Source organism: Miscanthus floridulus, chromosome 1 (genome assembly GCF_019320115.1).
Source record: "Miscanthus floridulus cultivar M001 chromosome 1, ASM1932011v1, whole genome shotgun sequence".
In the NCBI taxonomy this organism is placed as follows: domain Eukaryota; kingdom Viridiplantae; phylum Streptophyta; class Magnoliopsida; order Poales; family Poaceae; genus Miscanthus; species Miscanthus floridulus.
Window position 1 is genome coordinate 1703180 of NC_089580.1, and position 27315 is coordinate 1730494.

General features: G+C 44.0%; 1 protein-coding gene and 1 pseudogene across 1 annotated transcript; both read right to left on the reverse strand.

The window, feature by feature from the left end:
• Positions 1–6895: 6895 nt before the first annotated feature.
• On the reverse strand, positions 6896–16591 carry LOC136534874 (E3 ubiquitin-protein ligase SINA-like 2; annotated as a pseudogene).
• Positions 16592–18642: 2051 nt separating this feature from the next.
• LOC136536285 (putative E3 ubiquitin-protein ligase SINA-like 6) lies at positions 18643–19768 on the reverse strand. Its single transcript, XM_066528820.1, has 2 exons — positions 19667–19768; positions 18643–19350 (listed from the first exon to the last, which is right to left on the reverse strand). Exons 1-2 carry the CDS (start codon positions 19766–19768, stop codon positions 18643–18645), a joined length of 810 nt encoding a protein of 269 aa, XP_066384917.1.
• Between the last annotated feature and the right edge of the window lie 7547 nt (positions 19769–27315).

A 27315-nucleotide genomic window follows, 5' to 3' on the forward strand; every position in this document is an offset into this window, starting at 1 on the left:
TGTCTTGTGGCTCACACAGACTGAGTCCGTCCGGTCTAGATTTATTACTTCACATGCTCATATTTCATGATAACATAAGTAACCAAAGATTCATTTAAAACTTGCAGGTGACAGATAATCACCCGACTAAGCATGACTAAGCATAACTAGTCATTTACGAAGTAAAACTGGTAACAAGGTAGATATGGAAAAACAAGGTTGGTAGTGCACCAAATAGGTTTTCACTTAACTCCTAATCACTTAATGCAGTACTTGAAAGCAAAAGCGATATAAATTTGTAAAACACAAGGTAGGTTTGTATGCATCCGGGGCTTGCCTTCGTTGACAGAAAAGTTAGATTCCTACGATGTTCCACAAATATCCGATCCAACCTCAACAGACGGATTAACCTCCTCAACCACTTGATTATCTACCACGTGTTCACCTTCGTTCACTACACGTAGTAACAATGCCATGTTTAACATGATGCGAGATATAAAACATGATGCTCGATGATGGATGCAAAAGTTAATAACTTGAATACAACTTTTCTTCGTGGTATAGTTACAAACCATTATCATAAAGCATTTTTAGTCGTTATTCTAACAAGTCAAAGGTTCACTTATCATACCTGCTTACCAACTAAAGCTTTATCATGAAAAGACATGTATAAACAATATACAAGGAAATGTATAACTTTTACTTTTTACCCAAGAGGTTGCATCTAAGAAGCAATCAAGTTTATTAACATGCATTTACTAACGAAATTCTTAACTAAGTCATTTAGAATTATTAACTAAAGGGCAAACCTAAACATATCAAGAAGGTAATCACTTGGCCATGACACAGCAGGGCTAGGGTGTTTCATGACCTATAATCAACTCCAAAAAATCAATCAGGACATCTTATGATCTATGTTTATCATTTTGACAATTATTAACTAATAATTAAGGCATATAAATAAGAGTATAATTAAACATCATCAAATTAATCCCAAACTTTTTGTGGAGGCAGGTTTTAACAATAAACAAATACAATAAAAGTTTCATGGTCACTGGATATTTATTTTGGCCTATAAAAATTACACAGCAAGCATTTCTTAATTAAAAGGACTAATTTTTAAGCATCCAAAAACTATTGATTTTCATGGTTTCATATTTTTCCTAAATAGTTTACATCTCAGAGAGGTCACACAAAAATTTTCATAGTATTTAAAGCTCTATTCAATTCTACACAAAAATAACAAATCACAGCACTATTTAAAATAATCACTTACTTTTCATTTAGCACCCGCTACAGTACATCGTCTTCTTCCTCGGGCTGAGCCACGCCAGGAAACACGGCGGCGATACTGCTGGCCGATCAAGGTAGTAAAAATGGTGGTGAGGTGGCGCAAGATCATCGCAAGACTTGGCTGCACCCATAGGTGGACTTGGCGTGGCCTGGGATGACCCCGACCTGCCTGCCCACGGCAACCAGCGGCGCACACGGCTGACCACGACGGCGCAACGCTGGAATGGCGACTACGGCGCAAAACTGATCAAGATGGAGCTGGATTAGGCATGAAGAGACTCACCACGACTTGAGCGGCTAACTAGATGAAGCCGAGACGTGCTGGAGCTCCCTGCCGACGACGGTGGCGTTCATGGCAGTCCGCACCGACGTCGCGACGGCGTTCCGGCAAACAAGGCGATTCTGGCTAGTAGCAGTAGCTAGGCTAGGCTCAATCGAGGCGCAAGGGCAAGGCGAAGCTATGACAAGCTTTGCAGCGGCTGGAGTGTGCTAAAGCGACGGTGAGAGCTCGCCGGAGTTATGACAGTGGCGACGGCAAAAGCAGAGGAGAAGAAAGAGCGACGGCGACGACATCTCGGCCTTAAAAGAGCGGCTCAGAAGCTCAAGGAAGCCACGACGAAACCCTTTCCCATGCCAGCACGATGCCACAGACGGCCACAACGCGCCTGGAAGCAAACCGAAGGTCACCAACGGTGAGTTGGCTTCTGCGGTTACTGTTCATCGAAATTACAGAATTGCCACTCGCTTAATTTCCCAATTTACTCCAAATTTTACATGGTAACTCAAAAATCTCCAAAAATAAAAGTTGTTCAAAATTCAAAGTTCTACAACTTTGCTTTTATAACCAACCCCTAATTCGGCTTATATTTTGAAATGAACTTTTTAATTCAAATAGGGGATATTTAACGAATTACGCCTTTTCGAATTACTTCAAATTTTTCATAACAACTTTAAAAACTCCAAAAACAAACTTTGTATAACTTGACAAGCTCTACACTTTTGCTTTTGGGCTCAACCCCAAAATATGCTTAGATTTTGAAATGAGTTTTCAGGGTAGAATTTAAATGCTAAAAATCCGGGTTGTCTCGAAAATTCCAAATCCAAACTAAATTTTTGAACTTGATTCAAACAATTCAATTCAACACTCATAACATAAATATAAACTTGTTTTAGTGAATGCATATCAAAGTTTGCAATATGACCAATGCCTTGCAATGCATATGATGACATGTCCTATTTTTAATATTTAAACACCCGAGGTGTTATAGGCAGGTACTGAAAGAAGATCGATTGCTTCTTGAATGGTACGTCTTCGATGGAAGGTGTGCTTCTATCTCTGATTGTTTCATCCGAATTCTTCTTTCCATAGACGACGTGTATGTTTTGGACCATTCTGAACACATGTTCTCCATTACGACGTCTTTCTAGAGGGGGTTCATCCTCTAGGATGTTGCCATAGTATCTTAGGTACAATTTGTCGCGGTACTTGTGACATGTCTTTAAGAAGCACCGGTTCCTTATGTAAACTATCTTCCTGGATCCATCTAGGAACATCCATTTAGTACCATCCAAATAGACTAAGCATCCAGTCTTGCCTTTGAACTGTCCAGACAGGGCAAACAGCGCGAGGTAATCATTGGTAGTAACAAATATTATTGCTTTGCATATGAAGTCCTCCTACCGGAACGCATCGTACATTGGCTCCCCATACCTCCATAGCCTCTCCATTTCTTGCATTAGAGGCTCCAAGAACACGTCTATATCAATGCCTGGTTGTTTGGGGCCAGAGATAAGAATGGTGAGGAGAAGGTACTTTCTCTTCTACCACAAATACGTTGGGAGGTTGTACATGGTCAAGATGACTGGCCATGTGCTGTGGTCGGTCATCCTCTCATTGAAGGGATTCATTCCATCGGTGCTCAAGCCTAACCGTACATTCCGTGGATCATCACTGAATTCTGCTTTGTACTTGGCATCGAACGCTTGCCACTCGCTACAATCGGCCGAGTGTGCGATCATATCATCATCCACCTTGCGCTCATCATCCTACCATGTCATCAGTGCGGCTTCCTTAGGGTTTAGGAACATACGCCTCAAGCAGTCAGTCACTGGCAAGTACCACATAACCAGGGCAGGAATTCTTCTCTTATTTGCATCGTTGCCTAATGGAGTTTCCTCTGGGGGCTGAGATTCTTACACCACCTTCTTCCCACCCTTCTTCCTCTTTCCTATGGAGGCTTCCACCCTACTTTGAAGGTCATTGTTCTTATACCGACTAGCCCCACACCTAGGACATGTATCTAAAGTCTCGAACGATGTTCCACGCCAAAAAAGGATACAATGGTTGGGGCATGCATGGATTTTTTCAACCCCCAATGTGAGTGGACTTATAACCTTCTTCGCTTGGTATGTGTTGGCGAAAACTATGTTCGACCGTGGGAGCAACCGTGACATGAGGCACAACAGATCATCGAAACTGCAGTCCGACCAGCCGTACTTAGCCTTCAGGATGAGTAGCTCAAGCACAAAACGTAGCAGTGTGAAGTATGTCGGACAACCCTTCTCAGCATCATACACCGTCTTCTTCGATGCTTTTGTCACCCTCTCAAGATTTTCTAGACCTCTCTTGCTCTTTTCTAATATTTCTGGTCCAAAGGCCCCAAGCATTTCGTCCAAGTTGTCACCGTCATCTGCATCCCCCTCACGTGCTTTGCCATCATTGCTGGCACCACCAGCATCATCACCACCTTGTTGATTGCCAAAGCCACCACCTTGTTGATTGCCAAAGCCACCACCTTATTGATTGCCATAGTCATGATCCATTTGTTGCTCAAGATCGTCTGTGAATCGGGACAAGTATGCTTGGGTTTTAGCTTCATCAGCTAGATCATCGTCGCTGTCATCAACAACCACTGTTTCATCATGATGAATCCACACTGTGTAGTCCGGAACAAATCCTCTCCGAATCAGATGTTCTTTGATGGTACTCACATCTCAAAATACAATAAGGTTCTTGCAATCTTTGCAGGGACAAATAATCATGTCACTATTCTCTTTCAACGTCGCTGCATGCTTCTCTGCGGCTTTGATGAATTTGTCCACCTCATCACAGAAAAGAGTGTCATGTCTTAACGAACCATACATCCAAGAGTTTCTGTAGTCCATCTTATAGAAATAAAACAACCAAAGAAAGAATATAACTCGAGAATAATTGTATATACCTGAGACACGCACCATGGTAGTAGAGGATAGTTAATTAATTGACTATTAATGCATAAATATTTTAAAATATAAATTAATTGGTTCAAATAAACAATTTCAAAGAAAACAATTAGCAACATTTAATATTTCATCCACTACCTTTCATGCAAACTCCATTCCAATTTCATAGTAGAGGATAATTAATTAATGGCCTATTTATCCATAACTAATTAAAAACACACATTATAGAAATGAATCAAAATAAATATTAAATGATAATTAGTAGCCATGGTAGAGGATATTTTACACATTAGCAACAATTAAAATCTTACACATTCACCTACATGTAAACCCTAGTCACATAAAGAAAAAATTGAAAAAGAAAAAAAAATAAAATCCTAGATCTAGATATAGGGTTTCATGACACATGCACTAAACTTCACTAATACTACACTAAAATCAACAAAGATGTACTAACAAAGGGTGCAATCTTACTTCCCTACCTAATTTACCCTAATATAGTGAAAATTAGGGTCCAATTTCACTCATAACTAGCTCAAGCTCTATGGAAGAGAGAGAAAACCAAAAATCAAATTACTTACTAACCAACGAATTAAACTTCAAATAAAGAGTTGGAGAAGCATTTCCTTACCTTTTAAAGCCTCTCCACCAAAGGATTTGAGATCAAAACCTCCCTCTTAGTAGAGTAATTTTTAGGAGAAGCCCAAGGCCTCCCAACCTTTTTTTAGAAGAGTGTGTCCTGAGGTGGAAGAAGTGGTGACTGCTATTTATTCGTGCGCCATTAGTAGGGGCGGTTGGTGATTCAGCCACCCCTATAGTCAAACAGCAGGGGCGGCTGGTGGCAGCCGCCCTTACAAATGGGTACTGCAGGGGGCGGCTGATGATTGAGCCGCCCCTACAGATCAGCCCCAACTGTAGGGGCAGCTGAGCCGCCCCTACAATACCATCTGTAGGGGTGGCTGGGCTGCTGGGGCCCAAGGACGCCCACTGTAGGGACGCCCCCAACCCCAGCCGCCCCTACAATAAAAATGTCCCCGTTCCTACAGTAAGAATCTGGCGTAGTGTGGGGCTCCAAACAATTTGTTTAAAGTTCTATTTAAATTTTATCCACCAACTTTCACAAAAAAAAATCCTTTAGTTCACTAGATTGCACATATGTCCTAAAATGCTCTATAGCTAACTAAACTTTACCATTAGATCCAAATAGAGCGTGCGGGAGGGGGCGCAAGGCAACGACGAGCTACCAAGCGAGGTCAGAGAGAGAGAGAGCAAGAAGAAGAGGAGTGGACTACCATGCTCGATGGGTCACAAGCATGTCTACCACGCGGGGGAAGAGGGTGGAGATGTCTGCCACACGAGGACCACCTCATGGTGGGCGACTCGATGCCTCATGGAGGCGATCGAGGTTGAAGGGACAAGTGGTGGTTAGGGCCATGGTGGAGTATATCAATTTCGATGGTGACCAGCCTTGACGATGGTGCCGAAGTAGGTATATACGATGTCCATGGTGCTCGAGACTCAGTGTTCCCAATTTGTTCCTTTTTCTTCCTCCCATGTTCCCAGTTTGTTCTTGTTCTTCTCATCTATTATCGGCAAATTAGAGAGTTACTCTCGAACTCAGTGTAGAACTTCTTGATTCCGAGTCACTCTTGCTTCGGTTGTTGAGAAACTTAGAGAGAGCAATATTGTTGATAACATGTTCAATGTAAAGAGAACCAGAACAAAAAAATGCATGAGCTACGTGCACTCTTGATCCATGGATGAAACCACTCCAATCTAACTGGTTCTTAACAGTTATGTGTTGATTAAGAGCGTGTTCGCATGCTAGGTCAGTTTTGTCAAGCCTCACATGCACAAATGTGGCTCACCTCACTAGCCCGAGCGAGCTAAAATCGCTCTTGCTCCCATCATAGCAAGCGAAAAGCTTGTCAACTTTGCCTAGCCTCGCCTACCACAAGCGAGGCTCACCTATATCTATGGGAGTCAGGGAGGCGAAGCTACACTATATATATGGGTGCACCAAAAAACCAAAATCAGTAGATTTAATTAAAATTCCACCATATATGCACTCCCTATAAGACATATTTATGCACTTACAAGACAAGCGCACCCTACTCTAATTTGCTCTAGCTTTGTCACGGGATGGAGTCACAACTGCTGGGAACTTGGAAGCCAAAAGATGCACAAAGATTGGGCACTACATGCAAACACTAGATGAGAGCCCAATTGCCCGGCCGGCAGCATGTTTTTCCTCCATACAAAATAAGTACTCTAAAATACTATGATAGTTTGCTTAGACATCCGTATCCATACGAAGGATTCAACCTAGATAGCTTAATTTAGAGCATCCATATAGTATTTCATAATATATGCGCTGATCACCTGATTGACCGAAGCCGAATCAATGGTCATCAGATTTGTCATCTTCTTCTTCGTCGTCGTCACCATCCTCGTCTTTGTCCTCGTCCTCAACTTCTTCTTCGTCGTCCTCGCAGTCGTCTTTGTCCTCGTCCTCGTCGTTGGGTGGGTGCGGCCTCACCCACCGTGGTCCACGTAGCTCCACCCCTGCCACGTCATAGTTCTCGTCTTCGCTGTCATCGTCCTCCAGCTCCTCATCATCGAATGCCAGTTCCATATCTATGGTGATATTGACGACGGCATGGTCGTCTTGAGATGCCCTGGGCATGAAGCAGACGACGTCCTTTGGCAGACCATCGGCCAGCGACGAGCTCATCACGTCTTCCATCCTCAAGACCTGGTGGTGGCCCATGAAGCATGAGAACATCAAAGACAAACCAAACATGGACTTGTTGGCGTCTGTGGAGACCTCCGACGGGACGGAGACGAGGGAGATGGCGTGCCCGAGGGGTTCCGCTGCTGGCACCACGTTCACGAGGAAGATGCTGCAGCCATCCTTGGCATGGAGCACGTGCGGGCCTGGCTGGAGGTAGAGGTCGAACTGTGCATAGTACTCGAACGCCGTGGACAACCACTTGTGGTGGCCGATGAAATGGTCTCGTAGCTCCGCTGCTGGCCCCGTGAAGCCGCAACCGACCGGGCTCCAGGTAGAAGCATGGAATGTGCTGGCACGCCTTCTCATGCTTTCCCCTGTTGAAGTAGGGCATCTTCTCGGTGCATCTATTATTGGCGAAGCAACAGGGAACCTCAATGGCTTCGACAATGCACTCCATGCCAAAGCAGCGCGTGAAGATAGTTCTGGGGCATAGTGGCGAAGGGCACTTCTTGCGCTTGATACAGCAGCATGATTTGCAGAGCAAGTGCCCCATGGCACACTATGGTATGTATTGGAATAAACACTGAGCCTTAGATCTTGTGTCTGACAGAAACAACACTTAATTTTGATGATGATGATGTGTGTACCTGGTGTTAGGCACTAAAGCAGGATCTATAGAACTAGCATGTCTACTTGCTTTTAAATAAAACTGAGTCCTAGCAGTAGATAGAACGAGAGAAAGAGAGAGGTGAAGGGTGCAAACCTTCGACAGCCTTGGATGAAGATGAGCTCGTCATCGCAGTGCTTGGCGATAACCTAGTGACGGTGTAGAGTCGAAGGGCGGCAGTGCAGTAGCGATTGTAGGGCAGCCCGGCGATGTAGCAGCCCCTCGGTGTAGATGTAGAGGCGGTGGCAGCACAGCTGGTGGCTTCTCGTCACTGGTTGCGCCCCTCTAGATCGAATTAGGGATTTTGGTGGGGAACTATAGCTCAAGCGAACCTCGTGCTTAAAGCCACCGGTCCCCACCTCTATTTATTGCGTAGTATGACAAGGGCCCTCCAGCCATAGTGGGTTGGGCTCCCCCGATCAGGGCGCAGATCAAAGGCCCAACTAGGCCGTTGGGTCCAGTTTGGGATTAGAGATCAATCTAACAATCTCCCCCTTGATCTCCTACCATCTTTCAATTTCATATTATTTACTTTTGTTCATTCCATTACAGATTAGCGCATAGAGCATGTTTCATCATCACGGTCAATTGCCGATAGATTTAACAGCTACAACACACCACTCTATTCTGAAATAGATACTTAACTTTAGAGCTTCTTTTGCCCAGGAATTATAGGCTTTCCCTTAAACCCATGCCGGCTACATGTTCTCTAAACACGTTGGGTGGTAAGCCTTTTGTAAGCGGATCCGCTAGCATCTTTTCGGTACTTATATGCTCAAGACTTATGATATGATCTCGGACTTTATCTTTCACAACATAATACTTTATGTCAATGTGTTTGGCAGCACCACTTGACTTATTGTTGTGAGCATACTGTACAGCCGAATTATTATCGCAGTATAACTTAAGTGGTCTATAGATGTCGTCAACCACCCTCAAACCGGGTATGAACTTCTTTAGCCAGTTCACCTGCCCCGTTGCCTCATAACACGCTACAGACTCAGCATACATTGTGGACAATGTAATGATTATTTGCTTTGAGCTTTTCCATGAAATAGCTCTCCCTACGAGAGTGAATACATATCCAGACGTAGATTTTCTATCATCTCCCGCATAGTCAGAATCAGAATATCCCACTATATGGAGTGAATCTGATCTTCTATATGTCATCATGAGGCTTTTCGTTCCTTGCAAATAGCGCAAGACTTTCTTTACCAATTTCCAGTGTTCTATTCCAGGATTGCTATGAAATCTACCAAGTAACCCGATAACAAATGCCAAGTCAGGGTGTGTACATACTTGAGCATATTGCAAGCTTCCGACAGCTGAAGCATATGGAATCGTTTTTATTTGATCGATCTCATACTAGTTCCTGGGGCATTGAAAATCCCCATAGCTATCACCCTTGACTATAGGAGCAGGTGAGAGACTATATTTGTGCATACTGAATTTCTTTAATATCTTTTCTATGTTTGCCTTTTGTGATAGTCCTAATACCCGTTTACTTCTATCTCGGTGAATCTCGATCCCTAGAACGAACGAAGCTTCATCAAGATCTTTCATATCAAATTTTGAGGAAAAAAACTTCTTTGTCTCTAGTAGTAGACTGACATCACTACTAGCAAGTAAGATATCATCCACATATAGGATAAGGAAGATAAACTTTCCATTCTTAAACTTTGCATAGATACCATTGTCTTCTACATTATCTTTAAACTCAAAATTCCTTATTGTCTGATCAAACTTTAAGTACCACTGTCTTGAAGCTTGTTTTAATCCATAAATGGATTTCTTCAGGCGGCATCCCATTCGTTCTTTTCCTTCCATGACAAAACCTTTCGGTTGTGCCATGTAAATATTTTCCTCCAAGTCCCCATTGAGAAAAGGTCTCATTGTAATCAATCCCTTCTCTTTGCGTAAAGTCTTTTGCCACAAGCCGCGTTTTATATCTCTCCATATTTCCTTGAGAGTCAAGTTTGTTTTGTAGACCCATTTATAGCCTACTATTTTGGCTCCTTTAGAAATTATTTCCAAGTCCCAAACTTTATTGGCATTCATAGATTTCATTTCATCTTCCATGGCCTCAAGCCACTTTGATGAATGATCACTTCTCATGGCTTCTTCAAATGAGGTGGGATCATCCTCTATTTGAAATTCCTCAGTGTTGTATACTTCATAGTTAGCAGAAATAGTTGATTTTCTAACTCTTTGAGACCTTCTAGGGGCCTCCACATTTGGGACATCTTCTGTTTGAGGCTGTTGTTGCTCCCCCTCATGTGTGGCAATATGTTCTACAGGATCTTGAAGATCAGGTTCCTCATCGTCATTCATTGTTGCCACATGCGGAATAACAATAGGTGTTGGCACCACAGTATTTTGCACTGTCAGTGCAGCGATAGCAGGTAGTGAGAAAAATAGCTCATAAATCATTGGAGCGGGCGCATACACCTGCTTCTCTTTAAGGTCAATTTCTCGAGCTACCATGCTCCTCCTCATCATTTCATCCTCTAGGAAGACAATGTGTCTCGTTTTCACAAACTTTGTATGTTTGTCTGGACAGTAGAAACGAAAATATTTTGACTTTTCTGGGTAGCTAATGAAATGACAACTTACAGTTTTGAGATCTAGCTTCCCAATGTTTAGGTTAAATATTTTAGCCTCAGCAGGACTCCCACACACACATAAGTGGTTTAGTGAGGATACTCTTCATGTCCACAACTCATATGGTGTTTTGGGCACCGACTTACTTGATACTCTATTGAGAATATGAATGATGGTTTTTAACGTCTCCATCCACAGGATCAACGGTAAGGTGGAGTAACTTATCATACTGCGCACCATATCCATCAGTGTACGATTGCGTCTTTCAGCTACTTCATTCTGCTACTATGCTATTCTCCTATAAGAACCTTTCAAAAGATCCAAAAACTTAGGCCATACGGAATATGCCGACCGTAGTACTCCTCCCCCATGGTCGGACCTGACTATCTTAATCTTTAAATTGTGTTGGTATTCAACTTCTGCCTTAAATATCTTAAATTTATCCAATGCTTATGTTCTTTCTTTGATTGGATAAATATAGTCATAACGGGAGTAATCATCTATGAATATTATGAACGAATCATAACCATCCACACTCTTTATAGGAAACAAACCACATATGTCTATATGAATAATCTGTAAAATTCCTACGCTTCGCTTGGCATCTTTCTTAATTTTCTTTACATACTTTCCTTTTATGCATTATCTGTATTGTTCTAAATCTAAAAACTCTAATGGAGGAAGAATATCATTCTTAACTAGTCTTTCTATTCTCCCCCTCGAAATATGACCTAAACAACAGTGCCATAATTTCAACAACACATCGTGAGCTCTCTTTCGTTTTCTGTTTATATCCGCAGACAAGGATACATTCTTATTGTCGCACGCAACGTTCTCATCATCGCATACAACATTCACATCATCACGTAGTGATAACAAATAAAGCTCATTTTGTAAAATAGCAAGATCAACACATGCATTATTAAATGTTATCTTACATTTACCATTTTTAAAATGGCAATTATATCCATCATTGTCCAAGCATGAAACACTAATCAAGTTTCTCTGTAGGGAGAAAACATAAAATACATCTCTAAGTAAAAGTGTGAAACCATTAGCAAGCTCTAGAGAAAGATCGCCAACGGCTTAACATCTGCTCGGACTCCATTTGCAACTTTAACATGTCTTTCTCTTCTTTGCGTAGTCCTCGTCGAACGAAATCCCTATAAAGAATTAACAACATGAACAGTTGCACCTGAGTCAATCCACAAAGTAAATTTCGAATATTGTACATACAGGGATTCATTTATGAACGTAATAATGTTCTCACCTTTCTTTGACATGATCATCTTTAAGTAATCGAGACAATCTTTCTTATAATATCACATCTTCTTGTAATAGAGACACTGGTCTTTCTCTACTGTGAACTTGTTCTGCTGAGGCTGATATAGCATGAGACCTTTTTCCTTTGACTTTGAGGAGTTAGCATTATTATTCTTTTTCTTGTTGTCTTTCACATAATTGATAGTGCCACCATTGACAGCTTTCATTCTCTCCTCCTCTTGCACACACATAGCCATGAGCCTCTCTAAGTCTCACTTCTCGGGTTGTATGTTGTAGTTGACAACAAAAGTGTCAAATTCCTTTGGCAAGGAAGCAAAAATCAGATGGATAAGGAACACTTTCTTGAGAGCCAGATACATTGGTTTTAGCTTGGATGCCAAATTGCTCATCCTTAGTATGTGCTCTCTTATGCCACCATTTCTACAGTACCTCTCTGTCACCAGCTGCTTTATCAGCTGGGTAGCATGTCTTTGAAGAGCCAGTGAACTGACTCTTTATTCTATCAAGGTACTCGATGGTCGTGTCACACTCTGAGATTAAGCCCACAATTATAGGCTCAATCGTGTTCTTTATCATAATCAAACATTTCTTGTTGACAGTGACCCACTTCCTATGCTTAAGGTCATATGACATCTTTTGGGATGCAAAATCCCTCTCTAGTTGTCCAAATGACATCAGCCTTGTTTGTCTCCTCACCAGTGCCACAGGCTCAGTGAGACACGATGAGGTAACTACCCAGTCCACCTCAGCCAAGATAAAGGCCAGGTCAATCTTTTTCTTCCACTCCATGTAGTTGTCACCTTTGAGATTGGGAATCTCTTTGATACAACCTATCAAGTTATATCCGCCTGAAAACACAATTCATATAGAGTGAGAACATAACTTATAACAACAATTACATACCTTGATTCCAGTGTTGGTTAAAATTAAAACATACAACTATTCTTATACACTAATTCTACATCACCGTTAGCCAGAAATAGAATTAATGGATGGAAAACTTATTATTAAACCTTATAATATTGCTATTATCAACGTTGGTCAGAAAAATAACAATATTATAAAATTTACTGATTAGAATTGACTGCTCTTCAAATTAAATTATCTAGTTAGTTCGAATTCAATTAGAAGATCATTAACTTTAACATTGCAGCGGAAAAATAATTCAATTTAATGAATTTTACCCACAAAAAAATTCTCTTTTCTATTTACTTTAAGCCATTTATCTATTTTCTAGGAAATAAATATTTACTGAAAAAAGAAAAACAAAAAATTGATTCAAAATCAACACTGTTCTTCAACCCAGCTGGAAAAACGGCCCAGCCCACTCAGCTTGCGCGCGCGCTGTCCTCCCAAGCCGCAACCTGGGCCTGGGCCGCCAAAGCCGCACGGACACACGCGCCCGCCTGGGCCGATCGTTGGCCCAAACTATCTGCATCGTCCATCTTAATCCGACGGCCACGCGCGCGTTTCACTCGAAATAAAAGCCGACGCCGCGCGCCCCTGGGGAAAACCCTAACCCATTCTTTGCTGCTGCTGCTGCTCTCTCTCTCTCTCTCTTCGCCGCTCTCCTTCCTCACTCAGCCCCGCAGCGTAGAGAGCGAGCGCAAAGAGCGAACGGCCATGGCGGCCGAAGGAAGTGGTGGCGCCGCCGCGCGCCCCTTCGCCGGTGCGTGCGTCCACCCGAGGGTGAGCGCAACGTCGTCGAAGTGCTACGCTGCGGTGCCCTTAACACCCAAGCCCAAGGCGAAGCCACGCAGTGGCGTGACCTGCCCAGTCGGCGCCTCTGGTTCTTCCCACGCGCCGGCCATGGAGATGGCCAGCGACGAAGACAAGACGGCCAGGCCCTAGGTAGGAAGCCCCTTCTCTATCGTCCCCTTTCTCTTTCTAGGGTTAGGGTTTCTTTTCCCGATTCGATTTTTCTTTCGGTTTTGATTCGAGATCGGCGAGATAAGCCCCTTACCCTCTTCCCCTTTCCCTCTCCTATCTTTGGATCTTACTGTGTTCTTCTCGGTTCTTTGTCGATTGGGGATTAGGGTTAGGGTTAGGGTTAGGGTTTTGTTCACTGTTGTTCTTCCCTATGACTGATTCGCGGGTTAGGTTTCGGCTTTGAGATCCGAGACCCTTTCTTTTCTCTGTTCTTCACCCGATTAGGGTTAAGGTTCGGTGACCCTCTTCATTTCTCAGATCCGAACGGATCTACTCTGTTTCTTACCCCTGACATGATCTACATCTAGACAGAGGGTTCCGATAGGCTAGATCTACACCTAGTTAGACTCTAGTACTATTGTTAGGCTCTAAAGCAGGATCTCTAGGCATAGAACTAGCATGTCTACTTGCTTTTGAATAAAACCGTGAATCCTAGAATATCTACTAGTACAGTAGCAGTAGATAGAACGAGAGAAAGAGAGGTGAAGGGTGCAAACATTCGGCCGCCTTGGATGAAGATTGGCTCGCCATTGCAGTGCTTGGCGATAACCCGGTGGCGGTGTCAAGTCGAAGGACGGCGGTGCAGTAGCGGTTGCAGGGTAGCCCGGCGACATAGCAGCCCCTCGGTGTAGATGCAGAGGCGGTGGCAGCACAGCTGGTGGCTTCCCGTCACTGGCTGCGCCCCTCTAGATCGGATTAGGGATTTCGGTGGGGAACTGTAGCTCAGGCGAACCTCGTGCTTAGAGCCGCCGGCCCACACATCTATTTATTGCACAGTGTGACAGGGACCCTCCAGCCATAGTTGGCTGGGCGCCCCCGATCAGAGCGCGGATCAAAGGCCCAACTGGGCCGTTGGGCCCAGTTTGGGATTAGAAATCAATCTAACACCTGGTAGATCCGAGGCCCGAGGGGCTTATGGCAGATGGGGCAGTCCAAGGCACCCATCGTCATTCGTACTCCCTCCATCATAGTTGTTTCCCCTTTCAGCTCCATCACCTGAAAAACACTAGCGCGACAAAGGGTTAAGCGTATTGAGCACAATATATAGTTCCATCTCTTAATCCCAATTTATACCGGCAAAAAGGCAAGTAATGCTTTGGTGTATATTCGAAAAATAAAGCAATGGTTTGTTAGGTAGATTCATAGATGGGCCATTCTAATTAGCATATCCATTCCTGATTGATCTGATCTCTTGCATTGGATGGAAGGACCTGGAATCAGAATTCATAACAGGATATATTATAATTCCAAACAACACAACTTTGTAATTTGTAAATAGAATAACAGAAATGGGATTGCCTAATATATACATTTTGAATACATTATTCCTTACTAATCAAGACTTCCAATCGGCACAAATCTCACTAGCTTAGTCAACAGTCATCAACCCATCATTTTAAAGGAGTTTTGCTAGGCAAGGTTAGCTGTGGCAAGAAGGTAGTTTGGTAGTTTTGTCAGGATGAGCAAGAATATTTGGCAAGCTGTTCGGTAATGTGGCTACAGACTTGCCTTTGCTAGCAAGGTTACTGTCCCGCTTGCTTGGAACCCTTGCCACGATACATGCTACTCAGCATTGTACCCTTTAGGTGATGTTACCATCATCCATCAAATATACAAGAAGACTTCAGCTGTAGCACTGAATATTTGCAAAGTTAATTGTTCAAGAGTCAACAGTACAAGAACGTTTCACAGCAAACGAAAGTAGCAACTCCATTGCAATCTTTACCGACAAACCTACCATTTATAGTTTGATAAGACCACATACATTATCTGCCATATACAGTTTCATATGGCCAAAATATGACATCTGCCATACCTACACAGTGTCGCAAGTGTAGTTTCATACTACAAAAATATATACATTGCCATATATATTTATATAAGGCCAAAGTATGCAACTTGTATATTTATATAAGGCCAAAATATGGGTTCCATCGATAGCACCAATGCAATCCTAATTTGTGTAAATCAGAAGTTAGCACTTAAATGAATGGATTTGTTACTTAACCAATCGTGTGTGTTTGTATTTTATTAGAAATGGTGAAGCATACCCCAAATATGGGTAGAATCCTGTGTTGTTTCGGATTTTGGAGGGTACATCTGTTGATCTATGTCTAAGCATCTCAGGTCCAAGTTGGCCAATAGCATACAGAACTTCATTGAAATATCTACTGACAGTTTCAGTACATCTTGAAAAATTGAACTTTATGGCCCTGTTCTTTTTCTTATGGCCAACTGCTTGAAGAAACATGGCTACTTGTTCCTCAACTGAGCAGTGCCAAGTGTCACGAAGTGCATGCATAGAACGTAACTTTGTGCATAGCTTGAAGAAGACATCTTTGCTCATTCTAAGAAGATTAATAGTGTCTGAATCTTGGTCGCAATATAACTTCTTTAGGTAAGCCATTCTGTCCCTATTTTTCTCCAAAATAGAGTACCTAACAGGACTACATTTATTGTGTAGGTAACAAATGACTGCCCAATATGCTGTCCATCCAAATGAACAATACAAAGTCAGCTCTTTTTAGTTGCTCTTGCATGGGAAATAAAAAAGCATGAAGAACATCAATTCGTCCTAAAAGCTAATAGTCTCAAAGGAGGAATACCATTGGTGTCTCCTATTTCGTCCAAAAATTAACCCTCTAGTACAGAATGAACTGCTACTACTTGCAGGCTTCTCCAGAAAAAGATAAGTTCCCACCCCCAAATCTACTAGATGGAAAAATGAATCTGTGCATCAAATCGCCAAAAAAAAAAAAGAGAGGAGAAATGCAACTCGAGTTACCTCTCAGTTAGGGCAGCCGGCCCTAATCGAGATTGTGCAGAGATGGCCCCCAAATCCTAGATGCGGAGGACGGAGTGGACCAATCCAATCAACCTGATCAGTGATTTTACAGAGAAAGAAGGGATTAGAAGGGAAGAACAGATGGGGTCATGGGGAGAACGCAGGGGGGAGCAGAGACCCGAGAGGGAGCACCTGTGTCAGCGAGTTGAGGAATGGAGGTGGAGAGCAGTGAGCAGACGCGTCCCGCCTTTTCTTCTTTGCTCGCGCGCTTTTTTTTTTTTTTTTTTTTTTTGGCTCGACGCCCTCGCCCGCGCGCTCGCCGCTCGCCTCGCCCACACGATTCGGCTCGCCCGGGCTGGCGAGGATTTTGGGCGTGTTTGGATCCTTAGCCTGGGATAGGACACAAGGAAACGCGTTTGGTTGTCTCGCTCGAGCTCCTCGGAGATTGCGCTGGCGAGGTTTGGCTCGCTCCTGAGAGAGAGCCGGATCGGCTCGCCCGAGGGGGCGAGATTCTTAGTTCCTGCGCCGCCGCAGCTAGGTGAGGCAGCGTTGGAATCGAACACGCCTCGCGGGCGGTGGCAAGCTCGCCTGTCATAGCTAGTTTTCTCTGTGCGCATCAAACAGGTATCCTTGCCTAGTTAGGCTAGGCCGGCCGTTGCCTGGCTGAGCAATTGTCGCTGGTTATCTGCCTTGGAGCTTCCTGCAATCCTGCTCTCCGGCCTCAAATCCTTCATCCGATCTATCCTTGTGAGTGCTGATCTGCTTTGCTTAGTCTTCTGGGCCCTCACAGTCTACACTCTATGGGTAGGAATATTTAACATCGTTTGTTTGCTTGTTTTGTAGTAGTAAGTTTGTTCTTTGCTTCAAAAATTTCAATTTCTGTAAATGTTACTTCATATTAATCCAAATGGCCCTTTCTCAACATTTTGCTGTATCACGTTTACACTAACACGCAGGAGGAGGTCGGACCTTCATGCATTGCACTCTGTTACTACAAAGAGTGTCATCCGTATTTTTCGAGAAGTCTAACATTTTTAACTTTAACCAAATATATAAAATAAATTATTAATATTTATGGTGCATGATAAGTATCATTAGATTAACAGTTGAATATATTTTTCTAATAAACTTATTTGGAGATACAAATATTATTAATATTTTTTATAAATTTAGTTAAACTTAAAAAAATTTAACCTATATCGAACTCTAAGTGACACTCTTCTGGAGACAGAAGGAGTAAAAAAGAACCGATGTGGCATAAAAGTTAACAAAAAAAAAAGAGGAGAACATGAGAATAACCATTGTCCAGGGAGGAAACGAAGACCTTGTTTTACACGACTTCCAACAGCTTCGTCTCCTTACTATAATATGTTGAAGAGTCCGAGTCGATGAATTTTTTTAAAAAATGGCTTAATTGGCTTTTATAGCTTATTTTAAGAGGAGAAAGAAAAACACCTCTTAACTGTGATACACGGACGAGCGAGAGTGAGACGCCGAAAGCTGCTCTATCAAACGGATGGGGCGAAGTTGACCCTGCTTCCAACGCGTAACGAAACACTGTTTTCCCCCTGTAAGGGACAGGGACACAGGGTGTCGTGTCTTCACTGCATTTTGGCCATGTTCGGCTTATCCTATATTCGGCTTATTCGACTTCTTTTTTTTTCAGCCAAAACAGTATTTTCTCTCATAATAATTCAGCCGGAAAAGTATTTTTCAGCTAAGTCCCGCCAACGGGCCCTACTGTTCGCGCACCGGCCTCGCTCGCTCTTTACCGCCCGCAACCGTGAGTGGGTGCGTCGCCGGCTCGCCGCCGCGACCACACACCCCCGAGCCCCGACCCGAGCCTGCGCCTGCAGAACCCGTCACCGCGGTCGCGCCGATTTGGAGGGGTTAATGCACTAGAAACTGACCTTTCCCGCCACGACTACAAATCAAACCCTGAATACGAGAGCCAAATTGCCTGCCCGGGCGGCAAGGATGTTTTCCAATACTGATAGCATGTTTTCCTATACTGATAAAAGTAAATTTTTACCATGGTTGATTAGATGTCGACGTGCCCGTAAGAAGGATCCAACCTAAATAAATACTTTAATTTAGAGCACTCGTAATATATGCGCTGGTCACTCGATCGATCGAACCAAATCTTGATCAGAGTTCCTCGTCGTAGCTCTCGTCCTCGTCTTCGTCGTCCTCGTCCCCCAGCTCGATATCATACCTCCGCACTTCATATATGTTGGTCTTGAGCACGACATCATGGACGCCTCCAGATGCCTTGGGCACGATGCAGAAGCCGTCCTTTGGCAGACCATCAGCCAGCGTCGAGCACCTCACGGGGTCCAGCGTCGAGATCTGGTGGTGGCCTGTGAAGCACGAGAACACCAAAGAGCACCCGAACCGGGAGGAGCCCGTGGCCGGCCGGACACAGACGAGGGAGATGGCGTGCCCGAGGGGTTCCGCTGCCACCACGTTCATGAGGAAGACGGTGCCATCCTGGGCACGGAGGACGTGCGGGCCCGGCTGGAGGCGGAGGCCGAACTGCGTGTAGTACTTGAACGCCGTATTTGGCCACATGTGGCAGTCGGTGAAATGGTCTGGCAGCGTCGCCGCCGGCCCTGAGAAGCCACAGCCGGGCTCCGGGCAGAAGCATGGCCCGTGTCGGCACACCTTCTCGTGCTTTTTCTTGTTGAAGTAGGTGATCTTCTTGGCGCATCCGTTCTCGGCGAAGCAACAAGGAACCTCAATGGATTCAACAACACGCTCCATGCCAAAGCAGCGCTCGAAGGCAGACCTTGGGCATAGGGGGCATTTGTTGAGCCTGATGCAGCATGAATTGCAGATCAGGTGCCCCACACCACACTGTCGAATCGAAATCGGAAAAACAAGTCCTTGTGAGAGAATATCTTGGACATACATACATGGAATTTAATAAAAAAACATAGGTACTGATAGTGCTCCTCATTAGAACACTACCTTAGTTACTCTGTGTTTGGTAGATCGATTCATGAAACATACTGATGTGCCCCTCATCAGAAATTAACAAACTGCTTTTGGAAGATTTATTTAAGGTTTTAGTTGTTGGATGAAAACGATATAATGATTTTGCCTATCTGGTGTTCTTCAGAAATTAACTCGATGCTATTCATATACACATGTACTGTGTCTACCTGCCTACCTGGTAAATGGGAGGCACAAGGGGCTCATAGCAGATGGGGCAGTCCAAGGCACCCATTGCCATTGTCACTCCATCCAACTTAGTTTCCCCTTTTGGCTCCATCACCTGCAAAACACTAGCTTGCTTAATCTCACAAGCTCAACAACGGGTAGTTCCATCCCTTCTTTCATTTTGTATATTCGCAAAAGAAAAGTGATGAGTTGGTAGATAGAAGGGTAGTTTCGATTAACATTTATTCCTTATTAATGTGCTCGCGTGGATGGAAGGGCCAGGAATCAGAATTTAGAACAGGATAATTCAAAACGATAGAACTTATAATGGGTAAATAAATAACAGAAAATGAAACTGCCTAATATATTCATTCTTACTAGTACTAATGAAAACTTCCTATTGGCCTAAATCTTACTAGCTTAACATCTAAACAGTTTGTGCTACTGTACCACGTGGCCATGTCAGACTACCAACAAGACAACATGGTTATTTTGTTAAGACAATGACAGATCACCACAAATCCCGAGAACAAGTACTTTACCCCAAGAACAACACAAATGCACCTTGCACATAATGATTCCATTGGTATAGTAACTCCTGTAGCCTACAGGTCAGTCGGCTGGACTAAAAATGGTGAAGGCACACATAAATGATTTATTGGACAGCAAGGCGTGCAACATGTTTTCCTCGAATGTCTTATCCCTTTGCTAGTAAAGCTGGTAAGATTTGTTTGTACCCCTCCTGAACTCCTAGCTCCAGACAAACTAAAATAGTATCTTTTTGTGAAGCTACGGCAAGTCTGATGCAGGAATTTAGTTTTTGGCATATTTTTCCAATGGTCGCCAACAAAGACAACAGAGAATGATTCCCCTAATGGTATTACACTAACTGAGTGCTAGAAGTATTCCTGTTTTTTCGATACGAAAACAATTTTGCCTTATTCATACCAGAGTATCTAAACTTCTTTTGCTCCTTAACTGAATGACAGAGATCCTGCCCTTTTTGTTCAAAAAAACCAAACATACCAGAGTATCTAGAAAAACAGGAACGGGTCCAGTTTGATTCGATGCTTTATCAACGGTTAGTTCAAAAATAGTGGCGATGCAAGCATATGGTTCCGTGGCATAACAAATTGCACTACCAACATGTACTCGCATTTTATCCTGCTTATTAAAACAGTACTTGTAACAGGACGATTTGGGGTTCCTTTGCACCATTTACCAATTCCTTCACAATGCACATCTTTTGAAAATACAGGTGCGCGACAATAGGGGCATAAGCGATGCTTACGGTAGAAATTCGACACAGAAGTACCCAAGAAAAACCAACGTTAGTTCAGTACAGCATAAACCCTAGTACTAGCAGCCTAGCGGCACGGCGGCATTACTCCTGAAGAGGAGGGAGCCACAATGTCGAGAATCGAAAGGGATGTAGCCCTACCTGAAACACCTTGTAGCCTCGAAGGCTTAGGCTCTGCTGGGAGTGCGGCGTCGCTGGCGACCCCTCCTCGATCGACTGCTCGACCGCGCGTCGCCCTTCTCTGGCGTTGATCAGAGCCCCCGTCCACGCTTGGTCATCGTTCGCTGGACATATGTTCTCAGGGCTTTTGCAGAGTGTTTGCTTGTGCGATCATTCATAACTATAAAATGTCGTACAGGTTTGGTTTTGAGATCTTGAGCTATTCAAGCATTAATTTAGATAAAAATCAGTTTATAGATACTTGTGTAACTATTATCTAATATAATTCTTCTTCCGTAAAAAAAAATGTACAATTGTACAAATCTGTATGCACTATGGATCTATTAAGTTTCAAAAAATATTAAATAACCGAAATACATTTTTAATTAGTTTCCATATCTTCTTCAAGACGAATCTTGCACCATGGTCCCTGGCATCTCATCTTGCCACGCGTCCGATTTTGATCGTGCAACGCAAAAGCTGAGCACGGCAACCAGTTTCTTGGGCCTTCTATCGCGCACACGCCCGGCCGTGTGGTAGCGTCTGCCTCGCCGCAGCCCAGTCCAGCCTACTTCCCTGCAGTATGAAACAGGCCCATGGTATACCCGCCCGCTAGCCGCTATTGATCCTCTCTCTCGCAGGTCCTAGGCCACCGGAGATGGACCCCACCGTCGGCCATATGGACGCCGGAGCCTCGCTCTCTCTCTCTCGAAGGTACCTAGGCCCGCAGATGGACCCCGCCATCGGCCATGGACGCGCGGAGCCTCACTCTCTCTCTCAGGTGCTCAGGTCACCACAGATGGACACACGCTATCAGCCATGGACGCCGGAGGCTCTCTCTCAATCTCGCAGGTGCCCACTGTCCAGGCCACTGCAGATGAACTCTGTCATCGGCCACGGCTCAACTGTTCGCCCTGTCCGTCCGAGATTGCGACTCCATGGTTCGACCTGCGCACGACTCCACGCGCCGCCGGCAGACCAGAGGAGATCGACTAAGTGGATTCCACCTAGTCACGATCGGCGATCGGGCAGCCATGTTCAGAGCTGGCGAGCGAGCCCCTCGCGTAGCCTGGCTGCTTGGGCGGTCCCTGTTGCTGGCTGCCATCGACCTCAATAACGGGTCGATGCTTCCATGGATGATGCTCTCATTGTGTTGGAACAAATTAAATGAATGCAAAATATACATTTTCTTTTTTCTTTTATTTTTTTTCTTCCAGAATTTGTACAGTCCCATCTCTACCCGTTGTACTTGGCATTTTCACATCCGACATCTACATCTGTGCAATTGATGAATGAGGGAATTATTTGTCATTTCCTTTTTCTCTTCTTTTATCCATTTTAATTTGTTCGTAGTCAACCTCAATTTTTCATGCTCTGAAGAAAATGCAGGGTGCACTACCAGATACAGGATATTTGCCGAGTGCCCCTGGCACTCGGCGAAGTTCTAAAAACACTCGGCAAAAGGTTTGCCAAGTGTTATACTGGGCAAACGACATTCAGCAAACTTGTTAACGGCAAACGTTAGTTTGCCAAGTGTTTTTTGTCGGGCACTGTGCTAAAAAAACACTCGGCAAACTTTTTCCAAAAAAAAATAAAAAAAAAAGCACGCCGGGGAAGAAGGGAGGGCCCCACCACGCCGCACCACCACCGCGCCACCAGCAAAGCCGCCTCCTCGAGCCGCTCGCCACAGCGACATCGTCATCCGCGACCATCGCGGGCTCCTACTCCGCCACGCCGCTGAGCTGCGACGCCCTCGCCGCGGCCACCTCTGCTCGCCGTCACCAGGAAGCCACAATGTCGAGCCTCCACCGCCGTGCCATCCACCTCGACGAGCCTCGCCCAAGCCCATCCTCGCCAGCGTCACGCGTCGCCCGTTCCTTCCTCGTGGAGCTGCGAACGCCGACAAGCACGCCACCGGATCCGCCGCTCCTTCCTCCGCCACCACCACCACGCCCATCACCGCCGGATCTGGAGAGGGAGGGACGGGAGGGGGGCGGCGCAGCCGGATTCGAGAGAGGGCGGGCGGGCCGCGCCGGCGAGGGAGGAGGGGAGGGCGGGCCGCTCCGGTGAGGGAGGATGGGAGGGCGGGCCGCGCCAACGCCGGAGAGGGAGGAGGGGAGGGCGGGGCCGCGCCGACGCCGAGAGGGAGGAGGGGGCGGCGCGTGCGCGTGCATGGAGAAGGGGAGGGGCGCTGGGGGTGGGAGGAGAGAGAAAGGGTGGGGACGGGAGGGCGGGTAGGGTGCTGGACGCGGTTAGGTTAAGTAGATATTTTTGTTGTTTGCCGAGTGTCTCAGATGGGGCACTCGGCAAAGTTTTTTTATTTTTTTCTTCTCCTACTTTTTTTGCCGAGTGTTTTAGATCTGAGCACTCGGCAAAGTTTTTTTTATTTTTTTTCTTCTCCTTCTTTTTCAGGAAAAAGATTTTATTTTTGTTTGCCGAGTGTATTTTTTAACACTCGGCAAATAACTTCTTTGCCAAGTGTTTTTGTTTTGACACTCGGCAAAACTTCCTGTTTGTCGAGTGTTTTTTTTTTTTTTGCCTGGTGTTTTTAGCGCGGCACTCGGCAAAGAACTTGTTCGCCGAGTGCCCGAGGGAATATACTCGGCAAACATAAAAACACTCGGCAAATTTGAGGATTTCGGTAGTGGTGCTGCTTCCTCATATGACCCGAGAGAGAGAGAGGATGCTAACAAAGTGGTGAATGCCAACCACAACAAGCACACGCTTCCTATAGTATGTGACCTTTCTAATCTTGCACTGTCTAGGTGGAATTGTCGAACAATATACCGGACTTGCAATTATGAACTATGCTCCTCTATTTGATAAATTGTCAAGTGACTTTTGTGTTTGCCGATGTCAAAACAGTGAAGCCTCCTTATCTTGATCAGAAACAACATCTACAACATCTTGATGCTTATGCAATAAGTAATGTTGCAGGCTGCAAAAGAAGAGGAGGAGGAAGAAGAAGAAGGTGGTGCATAATCCATGTTGAATAATTTAGATGGTACCAATCTATCTATCCGAGGGACACTGTGACTTCTCCAATCATGTGATGTTTGGTTGAAGCCTTAAATTCCACCCTTGCAAAGATACACTGTAATCTCTTTGTGAATTCATCTGTTGATAATATAAAGATGATATAAAAGGAAAAAGTCTACTCCACCCCCCAACTATGGGAGGTGGTCTACATAACCCCCTCAACTATGAAACCGTCTGTTTTACCCCCTGAACTTTCCAAAATCGTCTATTCTACCCCCTGGGTGGTTTTCAGCAGCGGTTTTACTACAGTAACAGCGGGTCTGCTACAGTAACAGCGGTTCTGGTTGTGGCGGAATTTTTTTGGTACGCTAATTATTGTATGCTTGAACTATAGTAAAAATTTCGTACTCATTGGACTATGTATAACTTAGTTATAGATAAATTCTAATTAATTACAGACAAAATTAGATTTTTCAATTAATCTAAGGCTAAAAAAAAATTTGTACTAAAGCATACCGTATTATATATTCACTGTGTAGATCTACTCATATGGAGTCCAATAAAATTAGATTTTTCATTTTATGATTTTTTTATGATTTACTATGATTTTTCAAAAAGTCGCCGAAAATAAAAAAAAAGGAAATTCAAAACACAGGCACTGTATCAAACCTGCTGTTACTGTAGCAAACCCGCTGTTACTGTAGCAAACCGCCGCTGAAAAACCGCCCAGGGGTAGAATAGACGGTTTTGGAAAGTTCAGGGGATAAAACAGACGGTTTCATAGTTGAGGGGGTTATGTAGACCATCTCCCATAGTTGAGGGGGTGGAGTAGACTTTTTCCTGATATAAAATCTGGACATTATATGTGCATTTGCATTAGCGTCTAAGAAGAAAAATCTTGCACATGTATCTACAACCAACAGCGTCAACACGGACAAACAACAGACGGCGCGGCAACGCCGCGCCATGGTTTTCTAGTTTCCAACTAATATGTGGTTTTCACTATATATTTTGCCGAGTGGGATAACTTCCTTCCCTAGGAGTTGCTACACTGACAGAGTGACAACAAGTCCAATTCTACGACTGAACCTACACCTGCTTGACTTGGGGTACAAAACAAGAATTATTACTGCGTTCAATTTACGGGAAGATAAATATTTATGGCATTGCATATTAGAGCAGTATTCTCTTGGTCCAAAAATAGACGACACTTTGACTATGAATCTCAACAAACATGTTCAGATTCATAATCAAAGTCTTATCTATTTTGGGACGGAGGGAATACGCCAGAGATCAAGAGAAAAAAAGAGTTGACGCCTATTGTTGTGCCCATATGATCATTGCAAAGTCGGACCCATTAACACTTGTACTGACCCATGGAAAATAGGCTTTTGACCTATGTTTGTCTTTTTTTTTAACGCAACCTAGGGTTTCATATGCTCATTTGAATCTTAATTTCGTATATAGGCTAACACTTGCAAGCTTTTTTATATCTTTCACATATACAACATGCACATTGACCAACCAATATAGTGTTACTCTCCCTCCATTTCAAACCGTGAGTCATTTTGGCTTTTCTATGTACATAGTTTTTGCTATGCATTTAGATGCATAGTAAAATCTATGAACTTAGAAAAGCCAAAAAACGACTTACAATTTCAGTTCATAGCTAACCTAATCCATGATCTGGCTTATCACAAGTATCTCAAAACGAGTTTTTCGGACTTGAACATCTACCGTCGAGATCGACTCCATTTTATTTGAGTTTGGAAGAGCATTGGATCCCATGAATAATATGAATTACGTAGTGACGATGAAAACATGATAAAATGAGTTGTCATGCTAATAATGAGTGATTGTCAACAAAATTGTGTTTTAGCTAGTATGGTAACCGGTGGTTTGAGTGTGTTTGTGCTATGTGTCTCTTGGCTTGTGATGTGCTTGTGTTGAGCAATGACGAAGGTCAAGCGCGGGGTTCAAGTCGATGGCCTACGATGGTGAAGGATGAACACCAAGGCTTGGATCAAGGGACAAAAGACAGGAGGACCAACCAGGACAACTAGCATTTGGGCACTACGATAAGCAGGAGTACATGCGAGAAAGAAACGAAGACAATGTCGAACGGAGCCAAGGCAACGATTTGACCAAGTCAAGGCGGGTGTGGAGTACTTGGTGATGGACCGAGCCGAGGACAAGCGGGACATGCATCGATATTCACGGAAGTTGCATACAGGCTACGCAATTTTGAAAGATTTAACAGTTTCGGCCTTAAAACCGCGTGCACAAAGGATTTCCCGGTTTTGGCATCAAAATCGGGGGTAGGGAATTGGAGGATACATGGTAGCATCATGAAGCTTACATCGAGGCGAAGCGAAGTCATGAAGATGTCAAGTCCATCCAGTAGATGAAGAAAAATTGAACTGCTTTGCCCTCAGAGATATGTATCTAGTATTAGATGTTAAACGCATTTGCGCTTTTGTCATGGTCCTATATACGTGGATATGGTTGGTTGAGAGACGAGACATCTTGCTAACACTGGTATTATATGTTACTCACTGTTTTGTGGTCAGATTTTTCATGGGCAAAATAAGTTGTTTGCTGTGCATTTCGTCAGGCCTTGCGCTACTACTTTGTTCCCTCGCGATTTTTCTTTTGAAGGAAATCTATTGACAGCGGCAGTTTTTCTTGAGCGACAACAACCCAGTTATGTGTTTCTCCACCCGCCACTACAGTTGGGAAAAGCTTCAATTTTCAATTACTTGCTATCCTATCTTGAGTGAGCACTAGTAGAGAACGGACTTTCGGTTTTTGGCTTTAGTCCCGATCAGAATTTGACCCAGGAGTAATAGGAGATTTAGTCCTGGTTGGAATCACCAACCAGGACTAGAATCTCCTGACCAACGAATAGTGCAGCAGACTTTTGCAGCTGGGACCTTTAGTCCCGGTCTATGGTTCAAACCGGGACTAAATGTTGTATTTTAATCTCGGTTGGTCCCGCTGGTCTTTTATCCTAGGTTTAGGCTCCAACTGGGATTATAGGTTGATCCTTTAGTCCCGGTAGGCTCCACCAACCGAGACTAATGATCCCCACCTATATATACATGCTTCCATTGTTCCCTTAGCCTGAGACACACCGGTCAAATCTTGGTCTTTGCTTATTATTCATCCGTGTTCTTGCTTGGGGGAGCAAGTTCTTCCTCTCAACCGTCGGCTTCATCTTC